Source organism: Populus nigra, chromosome 2 (assembly GCF_951802175.1).
Source record: "Populus nigra chromosome 2, ddPopNigr1.1, whole genome shotgun sequence".
Lineage (NCBI taxonomy): Eukaryota > Viridiplantae > Streptophyta > Magnoliopsida > Malpighiales > Salicaceae > Populus > Populus nigra.
In genome coordinates, this window is record NC_084853.1 from 42,610,977 (window position 1) to 42,637,290 (window position 26,314).

The 26,314-nt window shown below is 33.1% G+C and overlaps 1 protein-coding gene and 1 pseudogene across 1 annotated transcript; one reads left to right on the forward strand and one right to left on the reverse strand.

Annotated features, from left to right (window-relative positions):
- The first annotated feature begins 8,527 nt into the window (after positions 1 to 8,527).
- Positions 8,528 to 13,046, forward strand: LOC133682762 (DEAD-box ATP-dependent RNA helicase 31-like). The gene is made up of 10 exons (XM_062106275.1): positions 8,528 to 9,525; positions 9,673 to 9,779; positions 10,179 to 10,234; positions 10,494 to 10,718; positions 11,032 to 11,238; positions 11,318 to 11,404; positions 11,483 to 11,578; positions 11,706 to 11,921; positions 12,272 to 12,454; positions 12,573 to 13,046. Exons 1-10 carry the CDS (start codon positions 8,651 to 8,653, stop codon positions 12,798 to 12,800), a joined length of 2,280 nt encoding a protein of 759 aa, XP_061962259.1. The 5' UTR covers positions 8,528 to 8,650; the 3' UTR covers positions 12,801 to 13,046.
- A 3,400-nt stretch (positions 13,047 to 16,446) lies between these two features.
- On the reverse strand, positions 16,447 to 25,865 carry LOC133682995 (uncharacterized; annotated as a pseudogene).
- Between the last annotated feature and the right edge of the window lie 449 nt (positions 25,866 to 26,314).

Genomic DNA, 26,314 nt, shown 5'->3' on the forward strand with positions numbered 1-26,314 from the left:
GCATAGATAATTGATAAGACAAACATCCTAAAAAGGTTGTGATGGAATAAATGATGAGGTCGATTACACGATGTGATTTATATATATTAAAAAAAAACTTTTAACTTTGAACTGTGATTTAAGATTTATTTTCATAAATAATTTATGACAAAAATAAGTGAAAATAACTTTAATTTTAAAATGATTTTAATAAAAATAAGTGAGCATAGATAATTGATAAGACAAACATCCTAAAAAAAGATGATGTAAGTTAGAGTCCATAAGTTAAGAATCAAAATTTTTAATTGTTGATTAATTCAGAATTTAACTCAATTAACATGTTTTTATTTAAGTTGAAAATTATTATTAATAAAATATATTTATGATTTTTCTATAAATCAAAAATAAAAAATAATTATTTTTTAAAATATTTTTTTAATATCAACACATCAAAATAACTTAAAAATACCAAAATATTTTTAATTTAAAATAAAAAAAATAAATGAAATATTTCTAAAAACATTTTAGAAATACAAAAACAAAGAGATATTAACACTTCCACACGAGAACTCAAAGACTTTGAAGTTTGAACACAAACCATGATAAAAGACGAGCTTGGCTCCCCTCCATTTCTAGATTCCTCTATTTCCCTTAAATCTTTATCTAGATATTTGACATGAAATTAAAAATATCAAACGAACTTGATTAGCCTAATATAAGATATTCCGTGATTTATGCTGGTTTTGTTGTGTAATGTATTGTCATGTCCTTTCAAAATATCGGGGCAATATTTTAACAAAAATAAATAAATTATAATTTTCTGATATTTTTATTTCTATTCTTCGAACTTTTTTACGTAGATATATTACATCAAAGACAAACTTGTTCAAGAAACCAACAAAAGCATACACGGTACACTGTACTGTGTAGTAGGGTAAGGTTCACCATGGACCAGTGAAGATCAAACTCCCTGCCTACCCAATTTGTCCAGGACAAAAAATTAATAGGAAATCTTTTAAATTCATAAAAAAAAAAAAACACCAACATCATAGGAGGTTGGTGTTTTTCTTTTTATTTCCTCCTCTTTTACTGATTATTTGAGGGTTGTGATTTATTTTTTATTTTTTTCAGAAGGTTTGTCCTATCCTTAGGAAAGTAAATTACATGAATGCTTCTATGGCAGCCGTCCTTTACAAGGAGCCTATTTGAGATAAATGTTGAAAAGAAAAGTTAACAGTGCGAAGTAAAGTGTTATCTTCATGATAAGTTTTACAGGATCGGAAAAAAAATGAGTGTCAATTTGACAAAAAAAAAGAAAAAAAAACAGAAAAGGCATGAAATTAAATAGAAGAGAAAATAAAAGGATGAAGAGACAGGACATAATTTTTGGGTGCAAAATACATACCCCCCCCCCAAAAAAAAAAAAGTCTTAATTCTAAAGGTAAAATTTAGAATTTTTCAGGATTTTAGAACAAAATTATAAACTTTTTCAAAGTTAATTTGGTAGAGTGCATGTTTGAATTAAGAACTTGTTTGATATTATATAGTGATTATTTTTTAAAATATTTTTTGTTTGAAAATATATTAAAATACTTTTTTATTTTAAAAAAAATTAAAACTAGTATATAAAAATAATCTAAAAATTAAAAAATTAATTTTAAATAAATAAAATTACAAAAATATTTTTCAAGATCTTAAACCCACAATATTAGCTGGGTTTTATATGTATAATAGATTTTTTTTATTTATGAGTTTTTTAATTGCGTAGCATGTAAAGAAGCGGGTATTCTATTATAAAGACATTATTGTGGTTTTTCGGTCAATGAATTGGAGTACAATTGACATTATTGTTTCTCTTATTGTAAAAGGTCTCCAATTTGAATATTTATTTAAAATAAATAAGTTTCAACACAATACAAGGGATGGATGGATGTTTGCAAGTTTCAAAATACCAAGCAATTGAATGTGATGTTTTGCAGAATTAGTGGAAATTTCAAAAAAAAAAAAAACTAAATTCCAGAAGAAGAAGAAAGACATTAAATCTGCAGTGCCTGCTGCTCTAAAGGACAGGCATTTTATTGCCATTTGAACTTGCAAACAAAAGGTCCAGTAACCCCGATTGCTGCTGGGAGTAAAGCTCGCCATGACAGCTTCACAGGTCGGTACTGCTGAAGCCAGCTTTCTCAATCAGGCCATGACGCGCATAACCTGTCAAGGTGCTGAAGGACGAAAGAAAATTTGCGGTCTGGAGTTCATAATTTATTAGCTTCAGGAGAAAATGACAAGAATACTGTAATGCAAAAACCAAGTTGTTGCTTGTTGTTTTACTCTTATTCCAGACCATAACATTACCACCATGGCTAGCATAACCATTATCATTATCAGAATTTACCTATTGGGGTCCAACTATCATCAGCGTGTGGTCCATCTCTGGAAATCTTATTGCCCATCGAGCCAATCCTTTTGATCTTGAATGAGATCGTCTGGATATCATGCTTCTTCAAATCACCAGGACCACCACTGCCCAGAATTGTGACAATGCCAACTTTTTTATTGGATCCTGTAACAGCTTTTCTCGGAATTATTGATTCCGGTGGTTAAAAAAAGAAGCAGCAAAGATCCACCTGAAAGATAAGGTGGTTACTGCCGTGGTTTCTGCCATCATTAGCTTTTTTTTATTAGATAATAGGAATATTTTTAGAATGACTTGGGCATCAATGGATACTAAAACCTACTTCAAAAATAGTTTTTTTTTTTTTTTACAATATATGTCTGCAAATGTATTATTTAGATTATAGAAATTAAGTTGAATATTCTTAAAGAAGTTGAGTTTAACATTCTTAAGAAAATAATTATCAAAAGCTCCATAAAACTAATTTCTATAAATAATTAAAAAAATTAAGAGGCATCGGTAATTTATGGTAGCCTATTAAAGTTTTTAATATGGATTCTCACAGTGAAAGCTTTTTTGTTGTTCTTGATTTTTTTTTATATTTTTTATTTGATTCTTTAACATTGATTTTAATTTTGGATTGGTTTTTGTGATTTATTTCCTGATTTTTTTTTCATTTTGATCTCTCTATTTTTTTTTTGTTCTATTTGGTCATTTTGACATTCCATTAGTATGGGATTGGTCTTTGAGATTTACTTTTATGCTTCCGTGCAGCGATCATGTGGTGTTGAGGGGATATTCAGTGCTTGGTTTGAGAAAATTAAATTTATTTTCATTGATATAAAAAAATTAGAGATTCGGCAAACGAAATTGAAAATTAAACAAGTGCCCTTTATGTTATAAATTTTTTTTTAATTTTATTCTTTCACTTTGAATTTTGTTGGGATTTAATTTAGTATTTTATTTTGATTGCCTGAATTTGAGGTTCTTGCAATGCTATTAAAAATATTCTAGAGTTTTTTTAATACTCGATTTAATAAGATAAAATAAAACTATGTTGATATAAAATAATTAAGTATTAAAAGACTGGAATAAAAAGTGAAAACCTATGATGGGCTAAGGTAAATAGACAGTGCAAATTGGCTAGCACGGGTGTTGCACACGCTAACAAATGGAGGCTACCCATCACGTTATGGCAGGTCAAACACTTTGAATTCACAAAAATATGTAAGTTAAAGAAAATCTCAACACATAAAATATTATTGAACATAACATGCAATTATGAAATTGAAAAAGAATAAAGTTGAATAATAAGAATGAAAATCTTATAAATATTATTATTCATGTAAAAATGCCATCGAGAGTGAATTTAATTTCTTTGTGCTCGTTATTTTCTAGAGCAATTATGTGAGCAGGTTTTTCAAATTTTGTTTTATTTAATTTTTTTTACAATTAAAATAAATATTTGCATGGAATACAACTACTTAAATTATATAGAAAAACATTTTTCACACTAATTATTCTTATCTTATTCATATTTTTTTAAGTTTGAATAAAAACATATATTTTAGCAGTGCCATTTTTTTTTAATAAAAGGCAACGGAAATTAAAACAAAGGTTCATAAAAATTGAAATAGGTAGGAAAAATATATCTCTCCAATCAAGACGCTATTTTTTGTTGATGTATTTCTTAATTCTTTTAATGAAAACTTGTTTTTTAAATGAGAAGGGCTATTTCTTAAAATAAAAGCTTATAATGATTTCTAAAGCAAGTTTTAATTTAAAAAATGATGTTTTTCACGATGAAATGGATTAAAATGATTTTTTATATATTTTTTAAAAAAATTAATTTTGAGATTAATAATTAAAATGATCTAAAATATAATAAAAAAATTATTTTTTAATAAAAATATAAATTTTTAAAAAATATAATTTACACCACATTTTCATACAGTACCTAGCCTAATAAAAAATTTGTCAGGCAAGCATCGGCTACAAGCCAAACCTCATGCGCCTGGCCTTTATTCTCTTTATTTTATTTATTAGGATGAATAACACGTCTAACCTATTAAAAAATTATATACAAATAACTTGTTCTTTACTAGTAAAGTTTGTGACCATCACAAGTGATCTGAAAGTTAAAAGTGTCCGAGTTGTAGATACTAAAAACTTATTTTCAATTATATTTTCATATAAAACACAAAATAAATATTTTAATCACTTCAATAAATCTATCTCCAGCCCAAACACTTTAAATTAATAAAAAAAACCTAAAAATCATATTAATAAAAAATATTCATATGCCCAATCTACTTTTCTAGAGTGATGAAAGTTCATAAACATCTTAATAACATTTTTCTTACCAAGAAAAACTTATTGACACCGATATTATTTTATTTGGAACATGGACAGCTAACCATTTTCTCTATTATTTTTTATATTTTTAGTAATTTTCTCTTTCATTTCTTAACACCCATGGACAAAATTGTTAAAAAAAAATGAAGTTTAAAATACAATCGCAGAAGTCTAAAATTCTAGGGACCATAGATATATAAATGAAGATTTTTTTTGATGAAAATGATGTTTTTTAGTGCAAAAATGGAAAAAACTCTATTATTGTTTGTGTTTTTTATTCTAGTCTTTTGTCCTTTAACTGATTTTATAAACATGGTCTCTAATTTAATTATGAAATTTTATCAAATACTTTGAATTCTCAAGAATATGTACAGAGAAGAAAACATCAATACATAAAATATTATAAACATTATATGAAAGGATTAAATTAAAAAAAACATATAATTTATTGAATAACATTGTTCATAATAAATTGTGAGTAGGCTACGATAAAATTCTGTAGTTTTTAGTTTTTCTCAGTTAATAGGTGATCGGGTAAGAGGTAATATTTCGATGTAACCCATACAATATTTTGAAAATACAATTATTCGCACCAGTGGATGGCCAGGATGAAAAATACCAGAACTACCGTGAACAATGAATTTTACGTGACATTTGAAAGCTGGCTCGTGAGCCGTCACGAGCCAAGCATGCATTGACACGTAATCAGATTCAAGGACATTGGCTAAGGAATTTTTAATACATATTCAACCATCAACTTAATTTACTAAATAAAATAAAGTGAACAAATCATTGCTATTAGCTTGAAATAGGAAATTCCAAAATTAATCAATCACAAAGAAACCAATAAACAAACGACAGCTTTTGTTTCCTTGTACAAATCAACCAATCGTGAAGATTTGATGAATCAATCGCATACAATCCTGACATTATGTCAGCGCGGAATGTCGCACTCGGCTGTCGACCACACACGTGTCAAAAATGTAGCGGCAGAGCGTGGCTTTCGCGTGGCCGTTAATGTCATTGGGATTTGGGGTCTGAGAAAAGCAATGGCGGTTTCCAAATTCCCGCGAGTGTTTGCCATCTTTGACCTTTGGAGCCATATCGAGGCTCGACTTGGAAAATTTCCTCATCAAAAACATTTTGTCTACTTGGAATTTGACGGTAGTGTTTATCAAACAAAGATGGTAATCGTTTCCACTTCCCTGAAAGTCATCTTCCTTTATCTAATAAAACTGAAAGCGTGAAATAATTTTTTTTTCAAGAATAATCTAAATTTTATTTAAAAATTTAAGTTATTGAGTTTAATTAATTATTTGATATGATATCAGAGTTTTGATGACCAAATAGTCACAAATTCGAATCTAATCATTCCTATTTATTTGATAAAAATTAAATACAAGATACTGTGAGCGTGCAAATTTTAAGTCCAAAAAGCTTTCATTTGAAAAAGTATATTAGACAATAATATAAATAATATCTTGAGACATCGCCTAACAATTTAAGTTATTGGGTTAAAATAATTTTTCGACGTGTTATAAGAGTCTTAATGACCAAACGGTCACGAGTTTGAATCTCACAATCCTCATGTATGTGATAAAAAATTAAGTACAAAGTAGTGTGAGCATATTCAAGTTTCAAGCCCAAATAACTTTCACTTGAGGGAGATGTTAGAGAATAAAATAAATTTTATATTGAACATCACCTGTAGCTTAGATTATTGGGTTGAAATGGTTTTTTAACACTTTTATCTTCACATAAATGGACCCCAGTAATAACTAATATTTTATTAATTTAGATATGGAAATGGATAGGATTTTCTCTGATTCGATGAATCTTCGTATTTGAATATATATATATGAATAACATTTTCAAACTAAAAATTTAAGTTGATTCCAATATATAATTTATATAATTTTCTAGCACACTACCTCAAGTAAATGTTGCTGATATGTCGTTTATTCATCTAGTTTTGACCATAAGAGAGGTTGTTGGAGAATCAAATTGGTTTTTTTAACCAAAATATTAATTTTCAACATTTTCATTTAAAATACATAATAAATATCATTATAATACTAATAAATTATTATATCAACTCAAAACACTTATAAATTTGTCTAAAAACACAAAATTAATCTTAATATAAAGTCATCTCTCAACCTTGATTTTTTTTTCTTTAGAAGATCGAGGGAAAAACACCTTAATGAAACTTTCATCTTTATTGACAAAAATAATAATTTTGTTGGTAGTTGTAATGCGGTCAATCAATGATTTGCTTTTTCTATTTCATCAATTTCCATTAATTTTTTTTTCTCAAACTCATGGGTTAATAATAAAAAAAATAATTTTTTTGACCAAAATAAGATTTTAAAAAAATCCAAGACTGGCTAGCCATTTCTCCATGTTTTATATTATGGATTTTTCTTTCTTGACTTTGTCTTGCACTACAATTTAAAACTTTAAATTATAGAATTGCACCACAAAATAATTCAATAAAAAAATCAAGGACTGAATTAAAAAAATACAAAAAGAAGAAGAAGCTGGGGAGCATCTTACGAACCGTGAAACCTATCCCAACTCTTTTAGCATATTTCATGTACAGTGCAATCATGTACAGTTAAAGAAACATGTAAAAGTATTATATTAACAATTATTTCAACAGTGTAGAGTAGAAAAGACAATTTATAAAGCAGAGATAACACCAAAACCAATGAAGACAATTTATGTTACGACAAATGAAAAAAAAACGATAAAAAATTGAATGTAATTACGATTCCATAGTTCGTTGTCGCGATCGATACATTGATGACGTGTTAATTAATTACATATACAACAAGAACATCCAAACATATACTAGTTGAAACTAATATGTAAAATAATAATAATAATAATAATAATAAGATTTACAACTGGGTTTTTTATGATCTTCTGTTCTAAAACATCCATGAATAACAAGGATGATCAGGTATGAAGCACAGCATCTCCATTAATAACAAGACTACCTCTACTTATCACTCAGCTGGCTTGCACTCTCTGTTTTCTAGCTTCTTTTCCTCTTTCATTAAACTGATATCTATCTCTATCGGTCAGTCCATTATTGGTTGTAAAAAGCCCAAATCCATCTTAAGCATGTTGAATCTGATTTCCCAAGAGGCACTTTCCGATATTCCAACTTCTCACCCTTCTTTTGCTCGCCTTCTCCTCCTTCTTATGGACGCCAAGACGATGTTGAATCAATTCCTACAGAGTGGAAGATACGGCTTCCAATTTTTATTTTTTAAAAATTTAAAATTTATATATATATATATATTATTTTATTTTAGTAATCCACTCAATTTTATGATCTTTTCTATTTTGTTTTGTTTTCTCTTCTTGAAAAACAGTGTTGTTGCGATAACTAATTCTATGAGTTCTCAAAATTAACGACTATGTAAGTCACTAGTGACTATCATATTAGTAACTATAATGCTTAAATTTAAAATAATTTTTTTTTATCTCAAACTTTTATTATTAGAGTACATATTATATGATTGTTATTGAAATAATTTTTATTTTAATTTAATATAAATATTCAGATATATTTACATATATCTTGATTAATTTTACATGATCTAAAGTAAATAATTTGATTAGAAAAGAAGATGTATTTGAGAGAGAGAGAGAATTGAGGTGATATAGAGACTGGTTAATTATTCAATGAACTACAGGAAGTGAGTTATAATTAAGACATGAAAATATCCTACGAATCAAAACGATGCGTTTAGATCACCCGAAAATCACACCGTGGCATTTATTATCCTTCCACTACCTTAAACCCTATCCCAACAACAGCACCCTCTCTTTGAAAACCATAAAAACCTTAAACCCCAGTCCATTTATTCTCCGGCTTCCAAAACCGGAAGCTAGCAAATCCAGGCAATCCCAATGTCCATTAAATTCCTTCCACCACTCCGTCTCCTTAACCCATCTCCTCCCGTAACCCGTTTCCCTCTCATGAATGTCGGACTCTCCATAAATACCCGTCGGTCCATCCCCATTTTCTCTCGGGTCTTCCCTTTTAAGCTCAGGTGCCCAGGGTTTTCTTCTCGGTTCTCCACCCGTTCATTTCGACCTGGACCAACCGGGTCGAGACCCGAATTCACCCGCCGCACTGGTGCTGAACGAGAGAGAGGAGAGGTTAGGACTTCCAAGAGTTTAGTTGAAGACGAGGCCGAACTCAGTGATTGGGTTAGTGACTTGAGGGCCAACTCGTTCCGTGGCCGAGTCACTAGCGGAGACGAGTCAGATTCTGATATGGGTCGTCGTAACAGAAGTAAGAGGGGCCCTGGTAGAGATAGAGATAGCGGTAGCAATAGAGGTGGAGGTAGAGAGGGGTTTTCAATGAAGAGGAGAAGGGAGAGTGACTCAGACGAGTTTGGTGAGCCAACTCGAAGGAGAACTGAGTCGACGTTTGGTCCGCCGAGAAAGAACCGTGGAACTTTGGGTTTACAGAATGAGAAGAGAGGACAGGGAGAGAGGGATTTATGGCTTAAAAGAGATGGTAAAGGAGTAAAAGGTGAAAAGGGTTTTATTGATGATGATGATGAGGTGGACGATGGTGAGGACGAGAGAAAGGGGTTAATGCGTAATCTTGGGGGTTTGGTTACCGAGGAAGAGAGTGACGACGACGACGACGGAGATAATGGTAATGGGATTTTTGAAAAAAATGCACTGTCTTCTACTGGTTTGAAGAAGGAATTTGATATGAAAGATAGGCCAAGTTTGTCTTCGAGTTCTGATTCTTTTATGAGCGAGACTAGGTGCGTTAAAGGGACTGAATTGATTTTATAGTCATAAATTTGACATGTATTGAATTGATTAAATCGGGTCTGTTGGAGTTTTATTTATTTTTAACGCATGTAGGATCTTGTAGACATCTAATCCAATATTATGTAAAATGGTTGCAGATTTGATCAATGTTCAATTTCTCCATTGTCATTAAAAGGAATCAAGGATGCTGGATACGAGAACATGACTGTGGTCCAGGCGGCAACACTTCCTGTTATAGTCAAAGGTTTGTTTGCTTATTTTTTCAAAATGGTCTAGTCTTGTTTACTCATGGCTCATGCTATTTGATATGTTGGAGAACAGATGTCGCACAGGTGTGGTACCGACACTAGATTGTAGTTATACTAAGTTTGCTGTGAAGCTGCCTGGTGCAATGAGGAATTAGTGTTAAGATAATTCTTTACTCGCTTTTACTTCAGATTAATTTCTATAAGGAATGTTCTCAGGCTGCTTTTTCTGAAGCTTCATATTCTCTATTCACTCGTTCCAACTTCCAATGTGTATCCTTTTACTGCTAAGGAGTTAAATGTCCTAGTATAATAGTTAATCCTGAATTCACCACCAATGTGACTAATGTTGGCACCCTTGTCCATGCGATTATAACTCTTGCATATCTTGTTTCTAGGTAAGGATGTTCTGGCCAAGGCTAAAACAGGCACTGGAAAAACTGTGGCATTTTTGGTAAGATATTTTATTTTGAATAGCAAAATGGGGACTGTCTACTAAACCCTATTTTAAATTGAGGATTTCTTGTTCTTTTTCTTTCCAACTCCACGTACATTGGTAAGTGTATGACTGGGAATAAGACTTTGTTATAGCCTATTTTTCTGGGTTTTATATCTATGTTTTTCTACAATAGTGGATATAAGCATTGTGGTTTTCTTATGAATCTGAGATCCTGAGATTTTTTGAGACTATTTTATGAACTTCTTTTTTCCAGCTTCCATCAATTGAAGTTGTTGTAAAATCTCCTCCTCTTGATCGTGACCAAAAACGTCCCCCGATTATTGTTCTTGTCATATGCCCGACAAGGGAGCTTGCAACCCAAGCTGCCACGGAAGCAAATACTCTGTTGAAATATCACCCATCAATTGGTGTTCAAGTTGTGATAGGAGGGGTGAGAATTGCTTCAGAGCAAAGAAATCTGCAAGCAAACCCTTGCCAGGTAAGTTTATCACTTATTTAAATGGCTGCCCTGTTATGTTACAGCCCTCCCCATACATTTATCTAGGTCAAAGAAAGAAATATTGTAATTCTCCTCACTGTTTGATATGTTGTGAAGGGCTGGTTCCATAATGATTTAAATTTATTTTATCTAGTTAATCTCTCAATATCACTTTGGAAATTCCAGCTGACCAGTTAGATGTTGATTCATCATCCTTTACGTGGGCTGAAACAATTATTATATTCCAGCTTAATTTCACAAGAAAATGAACTTTTGCATTTTGTTATACTATTCACACATTTAAAATTCACAGATTCTTGTTGCTACACCTGGAAGACTCAAAGATCATCTTGAGAATACTGCAGGATTTGCAACGAGGCTGATGGGTGTGAAAGTCCTTGTACTTGATGAAGCTGATCGGTTGTTAGACATGGGATTTCGTAAAGATATTGAGAAAATAATTGCAGCTATTCCAAAACAAAGACAAACACTCATGTTTTCTGCCACAGTTCCTGAAGAGGTTTTCTTTCTATCTTTGGCACTTGTTAACTCATCTTGTCATTTGAATATGTACTCTGAAGTTGTTGCTCTGTATGAAGGTTCGCCAAATCTGTCATGCTGCTTTGAAAAGAGATCATGAGTTCATCAATACAGTTGAAGAGGGAACTGAAGACACACATTCCAAGGTAGGCTTCTTCGTGGCATTTTTCATCCGATAACGATTATTTATACGAGCATTTTCTTAAATTGTTGGATCATTTCAGGTCAGACAGATGCATGTGATTGCTCCATTAGACAAGCAATTTCCCCTTTTATATGTCATTCTGAAAGATCATATTGCAGATGACCCTGATTATAAGGTATACTTTCAGTCCTCAAGCCTGTTTATGTGTTTACTTGTTTTAAGAAAAACTGCCTTTTTTTAACTGATATTTTCTGTATAGACCACTACCATGCAGTATATGTAATCTCCCTTTGTTTGTGCAGGTTATTGTCTTTTGTACTACTGCTAGGGTGACTGGACTGGTTGCTGGACTTCTTGGTGAATTGAACTTGAATATTAGAGAGATCCATTCTAGAAAGGCTCAGACATACAGGACCAGGGTTTCCAATGAGTTCCGGAAGTCCAGGGGCCTTATACTTGTGACTTCTGATGTATCTGCACGCGGAGTTGATTATCCAGATGTCACCCTTGTCATACAGGTATATCTATGTCATGTTACTTATTGGACTTCGGTCTTTGTTCTAGAACCAAAGGAAAAGGGTTGGCCTTTCGCTCCATTCCAGTAGTGTCTATATTATCAATACCCATTTGACCTCTTGCAAACTGGAAATTTTTTATGCATTTGGCATAAAAGTAAGAGTTTGAGCGAGTTGACCTTTACATACTGCCCATTTGAGCTTCTCTAACTGCTTCCTCAATTTTTGCCGAGAATCTCCATCTTTTTTCCATTTCATCCTCGTGAAGTTTAAGATTCTCTTATATCTCCTACTACATGTTTGCAAACGTTTTCTGCTTCCATGGATTTTAATTACATTTATTTCAAATGCAGGTGGGGTTGCCAGCTAGTAGAGAACAGTATATACATCGACTTGGTAGAACTGGGCGTAAAGGTAAAGAAGGGGAAGGTATTTTGTTGCTGGCACCTTGGGAGGAGTTCTTTTTATCTACCGTCAAGGATCTGCCATTAACAAAAGCGCCAATGCCTTCAATAGACCCAGACACGAAGAAAAAGGTAACCTAGTTTGTTCTCTCAACTGTTTTTCCAAATGGATAATTCCATCGTTAATGGGATTGAAAGCACATAAATCATAATTTTTTAAACCAATCTTTATTAAACACATTCTGAACAGGTGGAACGGGCACTGTCACAGTTGGACATGAATTCCAAACAGGCAGCATACCAGGCCTGGTTAGGTTATTACAATTCACAAAAGAAAGTGGGCAATGACAAGTACAGGCTCGTGGAGCTTGCTAATGAGTTCAGCCGGAGTATGGGACTTGATACTCCTCCAGCCATTCCCAAGCTCGTCCTTGGGAAGATGGGCCTCAGGAATATTCCTGGCTTACGCACGAAGTAGATCAGTATCTCTAATGAACTGGATTATTTTGCCCGGGAATATCCTTGTGGAGGATCTTTATAGGAAAAATATTATTCATTAAATTAATGTTTTTTTTTTCTCTCCTTAAATTAAATTGGTATTGTGCTATAGAGGACGAGTGTCATACTAACTCAGTACACAAATGATTACAATCATTGGATTTGGATGTGTGAGAGCTACCGAGGGCACCCGATTGTCATTTGTGTAAAAAAGTACATTTCTCTAGACATAGTTCACTATTTAGCATTCACCATAATAATACATTTGTCATTTTACCCTTAAAAAAAATCACTGAAGTTTCTATTAAGGATAATATGATATTTTATTTGGGATACATTAGTTGTTATGAGATTGATAGGAGATAATTTGATTGATTTTTTAATAATTTAGAATTATCATGTGAAGATTAAATTACTTTTAAAAACAAAAAAAATAAAATTAAAAGTTGGCCGGGAATAATTTGCATTTATTGATATTTTTGTATTTTCAAATTGGTTTTTTAATAATTAACAAGTTGTTTGGGTGACTTGGTCTTTTGATAAATATAAATTTGAGGCATATCTTAACAAGTGGACGGTGTATGAGATGTTGTTCAACAACTAAATGATAAATATAAATATTATTTTAAAAGCAAAAGTGGTTGACGCACATGCTAACAAGTGGGTGGTGCATAAGGTATTGTCCAACGACTAAATGTTGCCTTCCATGGCGACATTAGAAGTGTCTTATTATGATATTTCTGGTGGTGTTACGTGTGTATATGACGGCATAATGGTTGAGCTTCAATGAATCTTTTTCTTCTCATCTTCTCTTTTCTCTTCTTTTTATAAAAACATAAATGTATCATTTCATTTGTTTTTTATAGTCAATTTGATCATTATTTTTTTATTACTATTTATTTTGTTTTTTGATTCATTTTGAATTGATTTTTTACTTCAAATTCGTTCCTCATCATTTGGTTTCATTTATTTTTTATATCAAATTTGATATTTGTTATTTTTATTGTTGTTTTTCTTTTTATCATTTTCCTAATTTGAATTTTATTTTCAATTTTATCCCTTAATATTTGATTTCAAATTATTTTTATATCAAATTTAATCCTTATTTTTTTTATTGTTATTTCTTTTGTTTTGAATCTTTTTTCATTGCATTTTTCTTTTCAACTTCACCTATCAATATGTTGTTGATTTAGAATATTTCTTTATTATTTTTTAGAGTTTATCTTTTATGAGCTTAGTTTCGAGCTCATGATCAGGGTCACGAATTTTGAAAGTTAACACAGGTTGACTTTAGCTTTTAGGTTATATTTATTTATTTATTTTTCAATTTCATTCTTCAACATTTAATTTATTGAGAATTGGTTTTCGTTCCTTTTTGGGTTTATCTTGTTCCTGTATCCATGGTTACGAGGTTAGCGGGTTAATCAAAGTTGACTTCGATCTTTTTTTTTAATAATTTTTTTATTTTCGACTTTCAACATTGAAATTTTTGATAGTTGAGTTTTATAGTTTTATTTAACGGAGTTACTTCAGTATCACAACTAGATCATAAATTTGATATGCTAACTCGAATGTGCACGACTTAAGATTTTTTATACCTTTTTTATTGTTATATTTTTATTTGTATTATTTAAATTAATCAAATTTACTTAATATTTCTTTTTAATACTTGCATCGCTATATCTTCTCTCTGTTTTTTTTTTACATTGAAAGAAATTTATGCTAACACAGCCTCCAATCTAGTAGGATCTAATTGAATTAATGGTGTCACTGTATAAGTGAGTTTTCAATGTCGTTTTTAGCACTTGAGACGCTCATGACTGTTTTTCTCATTTTCATTAGTTTGCATGAAAATATATACTTGAAAGATTAATTGGAGAATGATATAAAATATAAGAATAAATTGAGAGATTAAGTTTTTATTGACAATTGAAGACTGCACCTAAAATATTTTTTTATTTTTTAAAAATTAATTTTGATATCAGTATATCAAAATAATCATAAAACATAAAAAAATAATTTAAAATAAAAAATAAAATAAATTAATTTTTTATAAATATTTTTAAAATATAAAAATAAACAACTTCTAAACGACTTAATATATTATAGCTTATACCATTACAATTAAAAGTTGAGGAGAAGAAAATAAAAGTTGAGGAGAGGAAAATAATAACGACCTATATACGCATCAAAAATTGACAAGAGAAATGAAATATTTTAAAGGTATAAAATCAACGTTTTGGTATGCAAGGTATAAAAAAAATGATTGCCTTTGATTTAGAAATATTTTGGTATTTCCACAGGCCGGCCACGTGTCATTATTGATTTGTGTAAAGATATTTTTGTCTATACAGTATTTTTATAAACATTTAAATAACAAAAATACTCTTAGAAATAAAAAACAATTTAATAAAGCAGGGGTATATTGGTATTTTTGGTTTTTTATATACAATTAAATTACAAATGTAACATTAGATCCAAGAAATTAAATGCATTGGAATCAGGAGTATTAGAATCTTTTTGCTTCAGTTTTTTGTTGTTGTTAATCATTGGTTTTTTTCCAGTGTTCCCATAGCAAAGCACAGGAACCAAGGCTCCTAGCTCGGACCCATAGCAAAGCACGGGAACCAAGGCTAGTATTCACTTAGATCCTGAAAAGAAAAAAAACCCTCAATAGATCAGTGGAAACCCAATAGTTTCAACCATAGAATGAATGGAAAGCTTTCTCGAACAAGCACCAAGAAACCTAATAGCATCAGGAATTTTTAGCAATGAAACAATGGAAATCATTTTTACCTATCTTCGGAGGTGGTATTGCTACATTGTCAACTTTTGGAAACTAGTAAAATTTAGCTGGTACACTAAGCTTATGAATCAAATTCCCTAATACATTGTGGGGAAGAAAATCATGCGAACACAACTTTAGAACATGATCAAAGTTCTAGATTCTAAACCTGTGAGCTTCTACATCAGTGGAGTTACAAAGTGTTGAACCCTAATATATATATATTTTTTAAAAAACTAATCACTGAGCCTGCATCCCTGTTATCTGCCAATCTGTTAATTCTTGTAAGCAGGACAGGTTAGAAAATGATTTCTAGTGTACACACAAGCACAAGACATGAAGAAGTGTGACCTTGAGAAAATTATGAGATTGATCGAACTGAAATACCATTTGCCAATGAGGTGAGAATCGAAAAACTTCGCAGTTGAAGGTTCTCTCGTTATAGTTTCTCCCACCATCATTCTCTCCCTGGTTCGGAAATGCAAGGGGGGAAATCCTCATCCTTCAGTTGATAATTCCTGATTCCGCCAGGCCACTGATTTGGCAAATAAAGTCAAATTCCCCTATTAACATTATAAATCAATAGCATCACAGAACTATCCCAGATAAATAATTAACAATTAATGAATATAACTAGCTGCGTAAAAAACAAATCCTAAAATTAGTTACTTACGTCACATAAAATAATTAATAATATGAACTAGATTGCTATCCATATCACACAACCAACTCTTGTACTATAATTATAATGCACTGCAACCTTATACCAATATGTCTTTAGGGTACGCAACTATTCAGAAATCCTGCATTTCTATTACTTGTTTCAAGAAAAACAATGTAACTACCTCTGGACATGGGGCGAAGAAGGCTGATCTGGTGATGGCCATTGAGCAAAGCTGCCATGAAACCTTTGGTCCCCAAACCCCCCACCTGATTGACTCCTCTCATTTAAACGCAAGGTCTCGTTTGCACCCGAGAAACCTACCGGTCCAGGAGACCCAAACCCAAGATGTTCTGCAGAACCATAGCCAGTATTATGATCATATGGATACAGCATGACAACAGATGAAATGGTAGGTCCATTTGATGACAATCCACCAGGATTCAAGGATGGTAATGGATACATACCATATGCCACACTGGCGGAACCGCTTTGAGTGGAGTTTGTGTGGATTGGGCCATTCTGAGACTGGTACAAAGAGAATGTATCATGTCTATGCAAACTCAATGTTCTCTCAACTCGGCTTTCACCTGCTGCCAATTGGTCTGGCCTTGAATTTGACTTCTCAGACTGTTGCCGCGCCGCCCAGCAGCTCGTGCTCTAGAATTGTTATTCCAGTTCCCTTCCCTATCACTGTGGTGGTCACTTCTATTGTAGTTGTAATTTCCCTTTCTCATATTTGTAGCATGCCTGTCTCGGACAGAGACCTTCTGCAGTAAATCAAACTTAAACATGAAAATTTATAGATTTAAAGTGTAAAACATGCTTGCATAATTCCAATGAATATGACAATGCAATCAAATTACGTAAACCATCAAAAACCAAATTTCCACATCCAAGTGAATAAAAGTAAATCATTTCTGGGAAAAATGCAACCAGTACCCAGTTACATTGATAATCCACTAAAATGCACCAAGCAAACAAAACTATATGTTGATCAAGTGAGAGGACCTTAGGAAAGACTATCAAACTGGAGAACTATGAAGAGCCTAGGGTTCTAGAAAATAGGGCAAGAGAAGTGCAAGACATTGATGCAACCATACTAGATAAACAATATTGTCAATTGAGTGACAGTTGCATCTCTGCCTCTCTCCAAAGACAAATGCACTATTGATTAAAAAAAGGAACATAGAAAGAAAGAAAAGCATGGAAAACACAAGATATAGCTGGTTGAGTAATCTATCTTACAGGATTTGGCAAGTAGGTCCCAGTACCACCACGATATCTTGGCATCTCATCCACATAATGCTGGTATACACCAACAGGTCTGTTAGATGCAGACTGTAGAGGAGCACCTGGAACAATACGAGGCCCATAGCTCATAAGCTGAGTAAAAAGATTCATGTTGTTTGAAAAAGGTCTCCCAGGACAATCCCATGGAAAACAGCCCTGCAAGTATACAGGCGGCACCATAACAGGCGGAGGATAAACCACAGGTGCAGGATTTCGTGTGTTTTGGCACAATCGCCCAAACTGCAAGTTTTGCAAGTGGCTACCAAAATCACTATTAAGAATGTCAGATTTGTGCTCCAATGGCTCAACAGAAGCAGCCATTCGCAAAGAACTGGAAGTCCTTATAACCTCAGATTGATCAAGCCCCTCAGATGTTTCAAGATTTTGACCAGAGTCACTGTTATCATGGCCCTCCTCGCTGCGAAATTGGTCGGTTGATGCACCAGAAGTTCCTGTCTCAGCTGGGAAGCTGTACAGTGGAAGCATTGTAACAAATGGAACTGGTGGCCCTGTAGGATAAAATGTTAAAGGAACAGCCCCTGAATCATCGGTAGATCTTTGCCGTGAACCAGGACCTAGTAGCACTGGAGCTATGGGTATCAATGACTCCGATTCACTAGGCTGTGCTGATTCATATCCAGGTACTTGATGCCTTGAAACATGCAAAGAAACAGAAGATTCAGACTGGGATCCTACACTTCTTTCAGGCTCAGGGCCCATTGTTGATAGCGTATTCCAATCTTTGTTGCCATCATCTGTCTGATTGGAAGAGTGTTCAGAGGCACTCTGACCTTTTCCATAAACAAAAGACTGCAAAGCAGAAGAAGCCATTTTCCTACCCCTCCTTTCCTTCACAGGCGTTGACACCTTCGCTGATGATCCCTCCCACGAACTCTCGGATGAGGTTTTACTTCTCACAGTAGGAAAGGACCTTGAACTTGCACTTCTATTGTCCAAGTATTCTTCAGTACCTCTGTTTTCTTGATATGTTAAAGCATCTGTAAGTTCTTCCCTAGCTGATCCTCGGGTTTCTCTGGTGAACTTCTGGTGAACTCTCAAAGAGTTACCAGAACCACCTCTTCGAGATGATGAAACAAAATTATAACTGGATGAACTAGGCTGCAGATCATCTGATTGATGCATCTCAAAGCTTCTATTATCAAGATCAAACCCACTAGTGGAGCCCCTTTCCTGCTCATGCCAGAAATCATGATCAGTCTCCCTGACATTCATTTCCATGGGAGCAAAATTCTCACTACCAGGTTCAATTGATTCTTCTTGGTTTGAAGCCAATTCAATGCCAGGAAAATAATGGGTTAACGGTGAAGAAACCAAACCTTCAGGAAATTGCATATTTGAACCCCAAGGAGTATCTATGAAGGGAATATTTGTGGGCACCATTCCACCCATATTTCTCTGACCATATCCCAATGAAGCTAGAACAGAAGGTGGAATTGGAAGAGATACATGGCCGGGTGCCATATTCATTGGAATATGAACCTGTCCATTGAAACCCAGGCCAGTAGATGAAGCCATCACATTCACAAGATCTTGCTCTTCCTGCTGCAACCCCTGTGTCCCTAGGACAGAAACAAATTCTTCACCCATGGCACCCAAGCCCAAATCATTGCGGTACCTATTTGAAGCAGCAGCAGGATCAAGGCTTTGACGGGAAATGGCATGCCTAACAGATGATGAGCTAATAGCATGATTTGACAAATTATCAGATTCCAGGTTTTTCCACCTGCTACGATCCAGCCTCGCAGATGAGGCTTGGCCTTTTCTGCTTTCCTGGACTTCATTATGCCTTCCTTGAGAAGAAATTTCACCATATGTCTCTGCAAGCTCGGGACTAGAGCGTGTCCTCGCAAAAAGATACCTTCCCTGAAAGTCAGTGATAAAGTTGTCAGGTTTTGCACTTCTCTGACTTTTATCAATATGCATGTTCTGATTGGAAGTAGATTCCCCTCTACTCTGATCAGAGGTAGTCCTTGTGCTGTTTGTGTTAGCATAAGTCTTTTGGCTTTGAGTACGAGAAACTGTTGGAACTTGACTACCTTTGCATGTGCTTTCTAAGGAATAATTATCATGCTGGGAGGGAACACTGTGCACGCCTTGAGCCCCATCGACTTGAGCTTCACAACCAAAAGGTTTGCTGCTTGAATTGTTCCCGAGATTCTCAGGTACATGCAAGTGATCATGATTTGACAAATTCAACCGCAACAAACGATTCCTTGGTGCATCAGGACGATGGCCGCCACCATGTCTCTCCCAGGTGTTCAGAAAGAACTGATTTACTTCAAAACATAGGTCTTCTGTGGGGCAATCAAGTAACCTAGCTAGCCTTTTAGCTCCAAATGCAAATGCACCGCGTATCCTAAAGAAGTTACCTGGAAAATGAGTCGTATTACATGATAAAAGTTACTAAATGCTAACAGATCAGTAAGAAGGATAAAACATTGATCTACATGTCTACATTTCAATCAAATACTATTGTGTCCGAGGACATAAGTGCCCATGCGCGCGCATAAAGTTTAAGGATACACACTTATGTTATCTTTTTCCTTCGTTCAGTATACATTCTCTAAACCTCTTACAATTTGCAATCATTCCCGCCAACCAGACCACTTAACCTGCATTACATTTTCCACAATATATATACATGTATATAGGTAAAGCTAATAAAGAAACACAAATACATATCACGACTAAAAACATATTTACACAATTGACCACGCCAAGAACCCTTTGCCCCATTTTTTTAAGAATAAGAACTAGGATATATTTGAAACCCAAAAGGAGAGAGGTAGAAAAGTAACATAGATACAGATGTTACTTTTTTTGCAAGGAACATATAAAAAGAAACAAATTTAATTTTGGTACCTTTCTATATCAATCCTTTTTCTATTCAGTTTTGCTTCAAACTAGCATATTTGTCCGTGCTCTGCTGCGGGTCAAATTATTCTTCTAAACTTAAAAGAAATATTAAGAGTATAGAGTTTTTTTGGCAGTATCATTAAATCCAATCAAGCAATTCGATCTTAAAACCTACCAACTTGCTCTAAGAGTATAGAGTTTTTTTGGCAGTATCATTAAATCCAATCAAGCAATTCGATCTTAAAACCTACCAACTTGCTCTTTGCCTAGCTTGAATTTTGAATTTAACCGCGTGAGAGTTGATCTAAAGTGAATTATTCAATTTAATGGGTCCAAAGACAACTTGGATGACCGGCAAAAACATGACAGTTTTTTAAAAAACTTTAAGACAACAATTTGTTTTTATATTGAGATCATGCCAAATTAGATCGACCTTGGTCACCCTACGACCTGGGTTATGGACTTCAATAGGTTTAATAACTTTGTTGTTTTTGTATATTATTTTTGTTAAATTTTATGATAACATTAGATGCTTTCAAAATCGAGCATCAACTTATTTGAGATCGCAATAACCCTATAGAAAGTAGAAAAAATAAACCATGAATTTCATTTTTCAACCAATCCAATATTGAATAAGAGTGAAATAAAAAAACAATTAGAAAAATTAAAGGACAGAAACTAAAAAAAACATATCAGGTTTGATGGGTAAATCCACTAAACCCATGAATTGGATAACCCAGGTCAACACGTCAAACCCGCAAACAGGGTATTGGACTCCATTAGGATTAATAGCTTGTTTTTTTTTTTTTTCTAAACCATTGTTTATTTAACTGTATGATAACAAAAATAAAAGATCGCAAAATCGAGCGTTAAACCAATACTACGACTTTTTTTTTAAGACTATGATAACCTCATAGAAAACAAAACAAAATAAATTATGAAACTTAATTCTCAATTTGTCCAATATTAAAGGATGAAATAAAAAAAAAAAGTCATACTCGTCAACAGGCCCATGGACTTTCTAAAATTTAATAACATGTTTTTTTTCTAAAATATTTTTTTTAACTATATGATTAAAAAAAAATAGACATCACATAATCAAGTTCAATTAGAAAAAAAAAAGTACCCTTCTAAACCCGCAAACTGGGGCAACCAGGGTTACTTCGCCAAACTCGCAAACCGGATTATTAACTCCATAAAGTTTATTAACCTAGTTTTTTTTAAAATCATTTTTTATTTAACTAAACTTTTTAAAAAATAGATTATATCGCAATGCTAAGATATTTTTCTGATACCAACCCGATGCTGAAATATTTTTTTTTTACTAGAATAATTATATCAAAAGCAAATTAAAATAAATTATCAACTCTAAACCCCCATATACATATCATATAAGGACTAAATTAAAAAAAAAAATCAATAACCAAAGGAAAAAAAAGGGTCAAAATACAAAAAAAAAATCTACATTGTGGATTATTATTGTAATCCATGGTGCTAATGGGTGTGGGGGAAACAATGTTTTCCCCACACCTTTTAGCTTTATTTACAATCATCACTTTAAACCATAGTATAAGTCTCTCGCATGGTTCATAGTTACATGATTACATGCCGAATTGCAAGCCACTGTCAGCAGAAATATGTATAAAGAGAAAATAATGCAATAGGCAATGTTAGTTTGTATCGTATAGATCAATCAATAAGGAAGCATTATAGTTGGATAATGCTTCAAAGGATATTGTAAGGCCAGCAGATCAAAGACAAGATGATGAGTCCTGATTCTTAGTGCTATCTAAAACTTGTCATTAAGAAGAATGAAAATAAAGAAAAAGTGCATTTTAATGCAGATGCACAGTAAAACATATCCACAATTCAATAGGGAAAGGAGAGTTATTAAAACATATCCACAACTCAAAACAAAAAAAGGAGAGGTATTCAAATGACATTTAACTTGATGGCAAACAGCATAGCAGAGTTCTATTTGTATACCTTTACTGACACTGCGTCCCAGGTTGTTGTTTACACGCAAAGGATCAATAACATTGAAGTGTTTGGACAAAAAGGGTTGCCCTTGATTATCTTGTCCAGCAGGTAAAACAGCATATACTGCACTACAAGCCTCAAGAAATAATTTGCTAAGTAGTAACTCTCCACCATCCTTTCGAGGAGGTTCCGCTGCATAACATTTTCACTAAAACAGTTCATTCCAGTAGATTGACAAATATTTACGAAACAAAGGGTCACTTATTCAGAAGAAGGAAAAGGAGCCTTCAAGCAGTTATGCATACCTGTTACATCTGGAAGTGAACTAATAGGTACAGGACCCCAGAGGCTAACACAGAAACTATTCCAATCAAACTTACTGAAGAACTCAAGAAAACGATAAAGGACCTGGACATGGAAAGAATTAGATAAACAAAAGAGAGGAATGCAGCAAGACAGTGAGACCAAGTACCAAAAGCCACCTCAAGAGGACCCGCAAAGGAATTGTTGAAAACATGAAATATATATAGAACCAAGGTCTCCAAAGCATAAGTGGAGATCAATCCATGGTGAGCACCCAGTATACGGCTCTCATAGTAACACCAGGCCTTTATCAATATGATGCTACGCTTGAATAGATGGTTTTGATTTATCAAATTATCAACCTACAGAAGTAAAACTATTAATCAGGGACAAAATTAGAAAATAGTATCCTGGTTTGCAGTTACCAAGAGAAAAATGCAATCACCCCTATCCCATAATTAAATTCAATGTTTTACTTTTAGGTTCTTTAAGGAATGCAGATAACATGGTTGTACAGTATGTTATGCCATCACCTTTCACTTTCTGACTCTTTTCTGGTTTAGTTTTCACAAACTTGACGTTGCTTAATGAATAGGGCACGTCAGGATTAGTGATTTTCTAATAACGGACTAATAATTTGGGAAAGCAGAAGTGTCCGGAAAAAGGATCATAATATTTGGACAAAAGGAGTAGACAATTTCCAGGATAAAGCACTAACCTCTTCAAGGAAACAAAGGGTGCAGACTCCACCAAGTTGGTTAAATGAAATATCTACCACAATGTTTTCCACTAGACACTTTATTATCTTCACCTGTATATATGTATTCAAACAAAAAAAGAAAGTTAAATCTATCATCAATAATCACTTATTAAGGAATCTTTTATTGAGATTTTTATGGTACACCTATTATTAGACAAAGATTCCAGCAGGAAAACCATCTTCTTCAATAAACAAATACAAAAATGATAAAAGAAATATGTAGAAATTTGAATATGAAAATAAATAAATCCACACTCAACAAAATTTAAAAATGTGTTGAAAAGCTTGCTCCAGTTTCCACCATTGCCTCAGAATTAAAGGCAAGACAGAATGCATATGTCTAGCAAACAACCCACTTGTCAAACAAACCACATAACCTTGAAATATTCCACAAAGATTACAGGTCCTCTGTGGTGGAAGTAAAGTTGTAGATGGACTTACACTGCTTCAACAATTCTGAAATCAACATCACTAACTAGATATATTCAAGCTAAACACAAATAAACACACCCTCAGCTGAATAAGCAAGTTTAAAATAAATTGAAGAAACAGAGAGAACAAAAGATGAATAAACAGAAAGTACAAAAATAAGAATTTAAAGAATTTAAAAGGGACCTACCTCTGCTTGAATGTACTGAACCTCCTTAACTCGGAATTCAGCATTTTCATTCTTCTCCTCATTCTCCAGCATATCACGAACCTGATGAGCCCATGTGTCTTTCAAATTCGGATTCTTACTGAAGGCTGTTAAGTCAATATCCCCATCAGGTAAATAAGTCTTAAGTGGTACAGACCCAAAGGTGAACACCTGTAGATCATAATAATCATGTGTAAATAATTATATGAAAAACTTGAAGGTGCACACTTTTTGCAGCAACGAAAAAAATAAGATTATGAATCCAAATCACTCTCACTAAGAAAATACTCAGGAACTACCAGAAAGCCAGTCTGCATCATTCATAGTTGTCAGCGTCTTTGGACTCAACCTTAGGTCTGTACATATTTATTTCTAATTAAGACACGCCCATTCCCCTAAGTTTGTCATTAAAAAAAAAATCTGGTCCTTTATTGTCTTCAACTTCTTATCCACAAAATGTTATTACATGCATACCGTTGCTGATCAACACATACAATCTCATCTTTCAATTGTCTTCATGAACACAATTTTGACCAACACCTTAACTTATGAATTTGACGCACAGAATCACCTCTCCAAAGTCCAAATCAACAAACCTGACTTGAGGATAGGGCACTACTCCATGTCTTTGTACTGGACCAACACAATCTACAACAATAACTATACGATCTAAATCTAAAAACCCATCAAGACATACCCCATAAGTGTAAGCAACACATCGATTTCATCACATCAAGACAAATAGGCAATGCACCTGGCAAGGAAAGCACTTTAAAATAAGCCGCTGCACGTAATCTGCAACAGCATTGCGAAGCTCTTCAGAGGGCTGGTTAGGCTGAATGCAGACAATAAGCTCAGCAGTTCTCTCTTCGGCCTTTGACCATCGGTCCAGATCAAGCACTCTGATCACAGAGGCCGCTTCTTCGGGCAATAGGCCATTTGGTATTAGCCCGCTTGGTGGCTGTGCCCACCCTTCATGCTCTCCCATGCAATCCTAAAACAAGAGCAAGCGTTTTCCTTCCTCTATTACCCCTTTATTCCACAACTAGCTAACCAACAGACCAACTTTCTTCCGGAAATAACAAATTTTAAACACTTGAAACCACCACCACCAGCAACAACAACAACAACAGGTACAAAATACAAAAATAGAAGGAGATTAAAAAAAGACTAGGAAATTCTGATTTTCAGGCGAATCTGTTCCAAAAATGGAAACTTCCCTATTAACAAACCCAGGTAACATAACCCTTTGAAGTTAAAAAAAAACTGCAAACTGCTGTAATTTCCACAAAAAAATTGGGTGAAGAGACCACAAATCAAATTCCGTTAGGTTGGGCATTGATGAATAAATCAAATTAATAAATTAAATTAAATCAAAGGAAGCGCTAGAAAATTAGAAATTATGAAGATCAGAATCCTGATAATAATTATAATGATTGTGTCGGCGAATCAAGTAAAGAAAAAAAATGCAGGATTGAAAAGGACCAAATAGCAATGAAAGAGGCAAATATTCGAGGCGTTGTGTAGAAGATGGAGGCAGGCGTGGATCAAATTCAATACAGTAATTAGATTTTTATTTTCCTATTATTTTCGAGGTTGCAGATGGAGGGAAAGGGAATGGGATGTTTGGTTACAGGAGATAGAAATTGTGAAGGCTTGAAATAAAATTATAGTTCGAGGGAGTGGGATGATAGAATCTGTTTTTTGGTGAAGGAGACAGAGATTGAAAGAAAAAATATAAAAATAATTAGCGTCATGTTATAAATTTTATATTTATATATACTGAATGTATTTTAGAATTTCTTATATTTTATGATTTTTCTGTTTAGTTTTTTAATTTTTTATAACACTTGAATTTTTTAATATTCTTTAATATTATTTTTTTATTTTATATATAAATAAACTATTTATCTTGTATTCTAAGTATTAAAAAAATATATAAAAATATATATAAACTTCAATTTTAAGTTTTATCCTGAATATATATTCTTATTTACTTTTTATTTTTTAACCTGTTATCAACACAATCACTTTATTTAATTTATATTGAAATTTTAACATGTATAAACTCTCATGTTTGACTTGTATCAATTTTAATTTTTCTTTTCATTATTATTCATCCTCTATGGAATATATTTGGCTGTATAATTTATTTTGAAAAATTTTTCTTTATTTTTTATTCATCAAGACTTAAATTT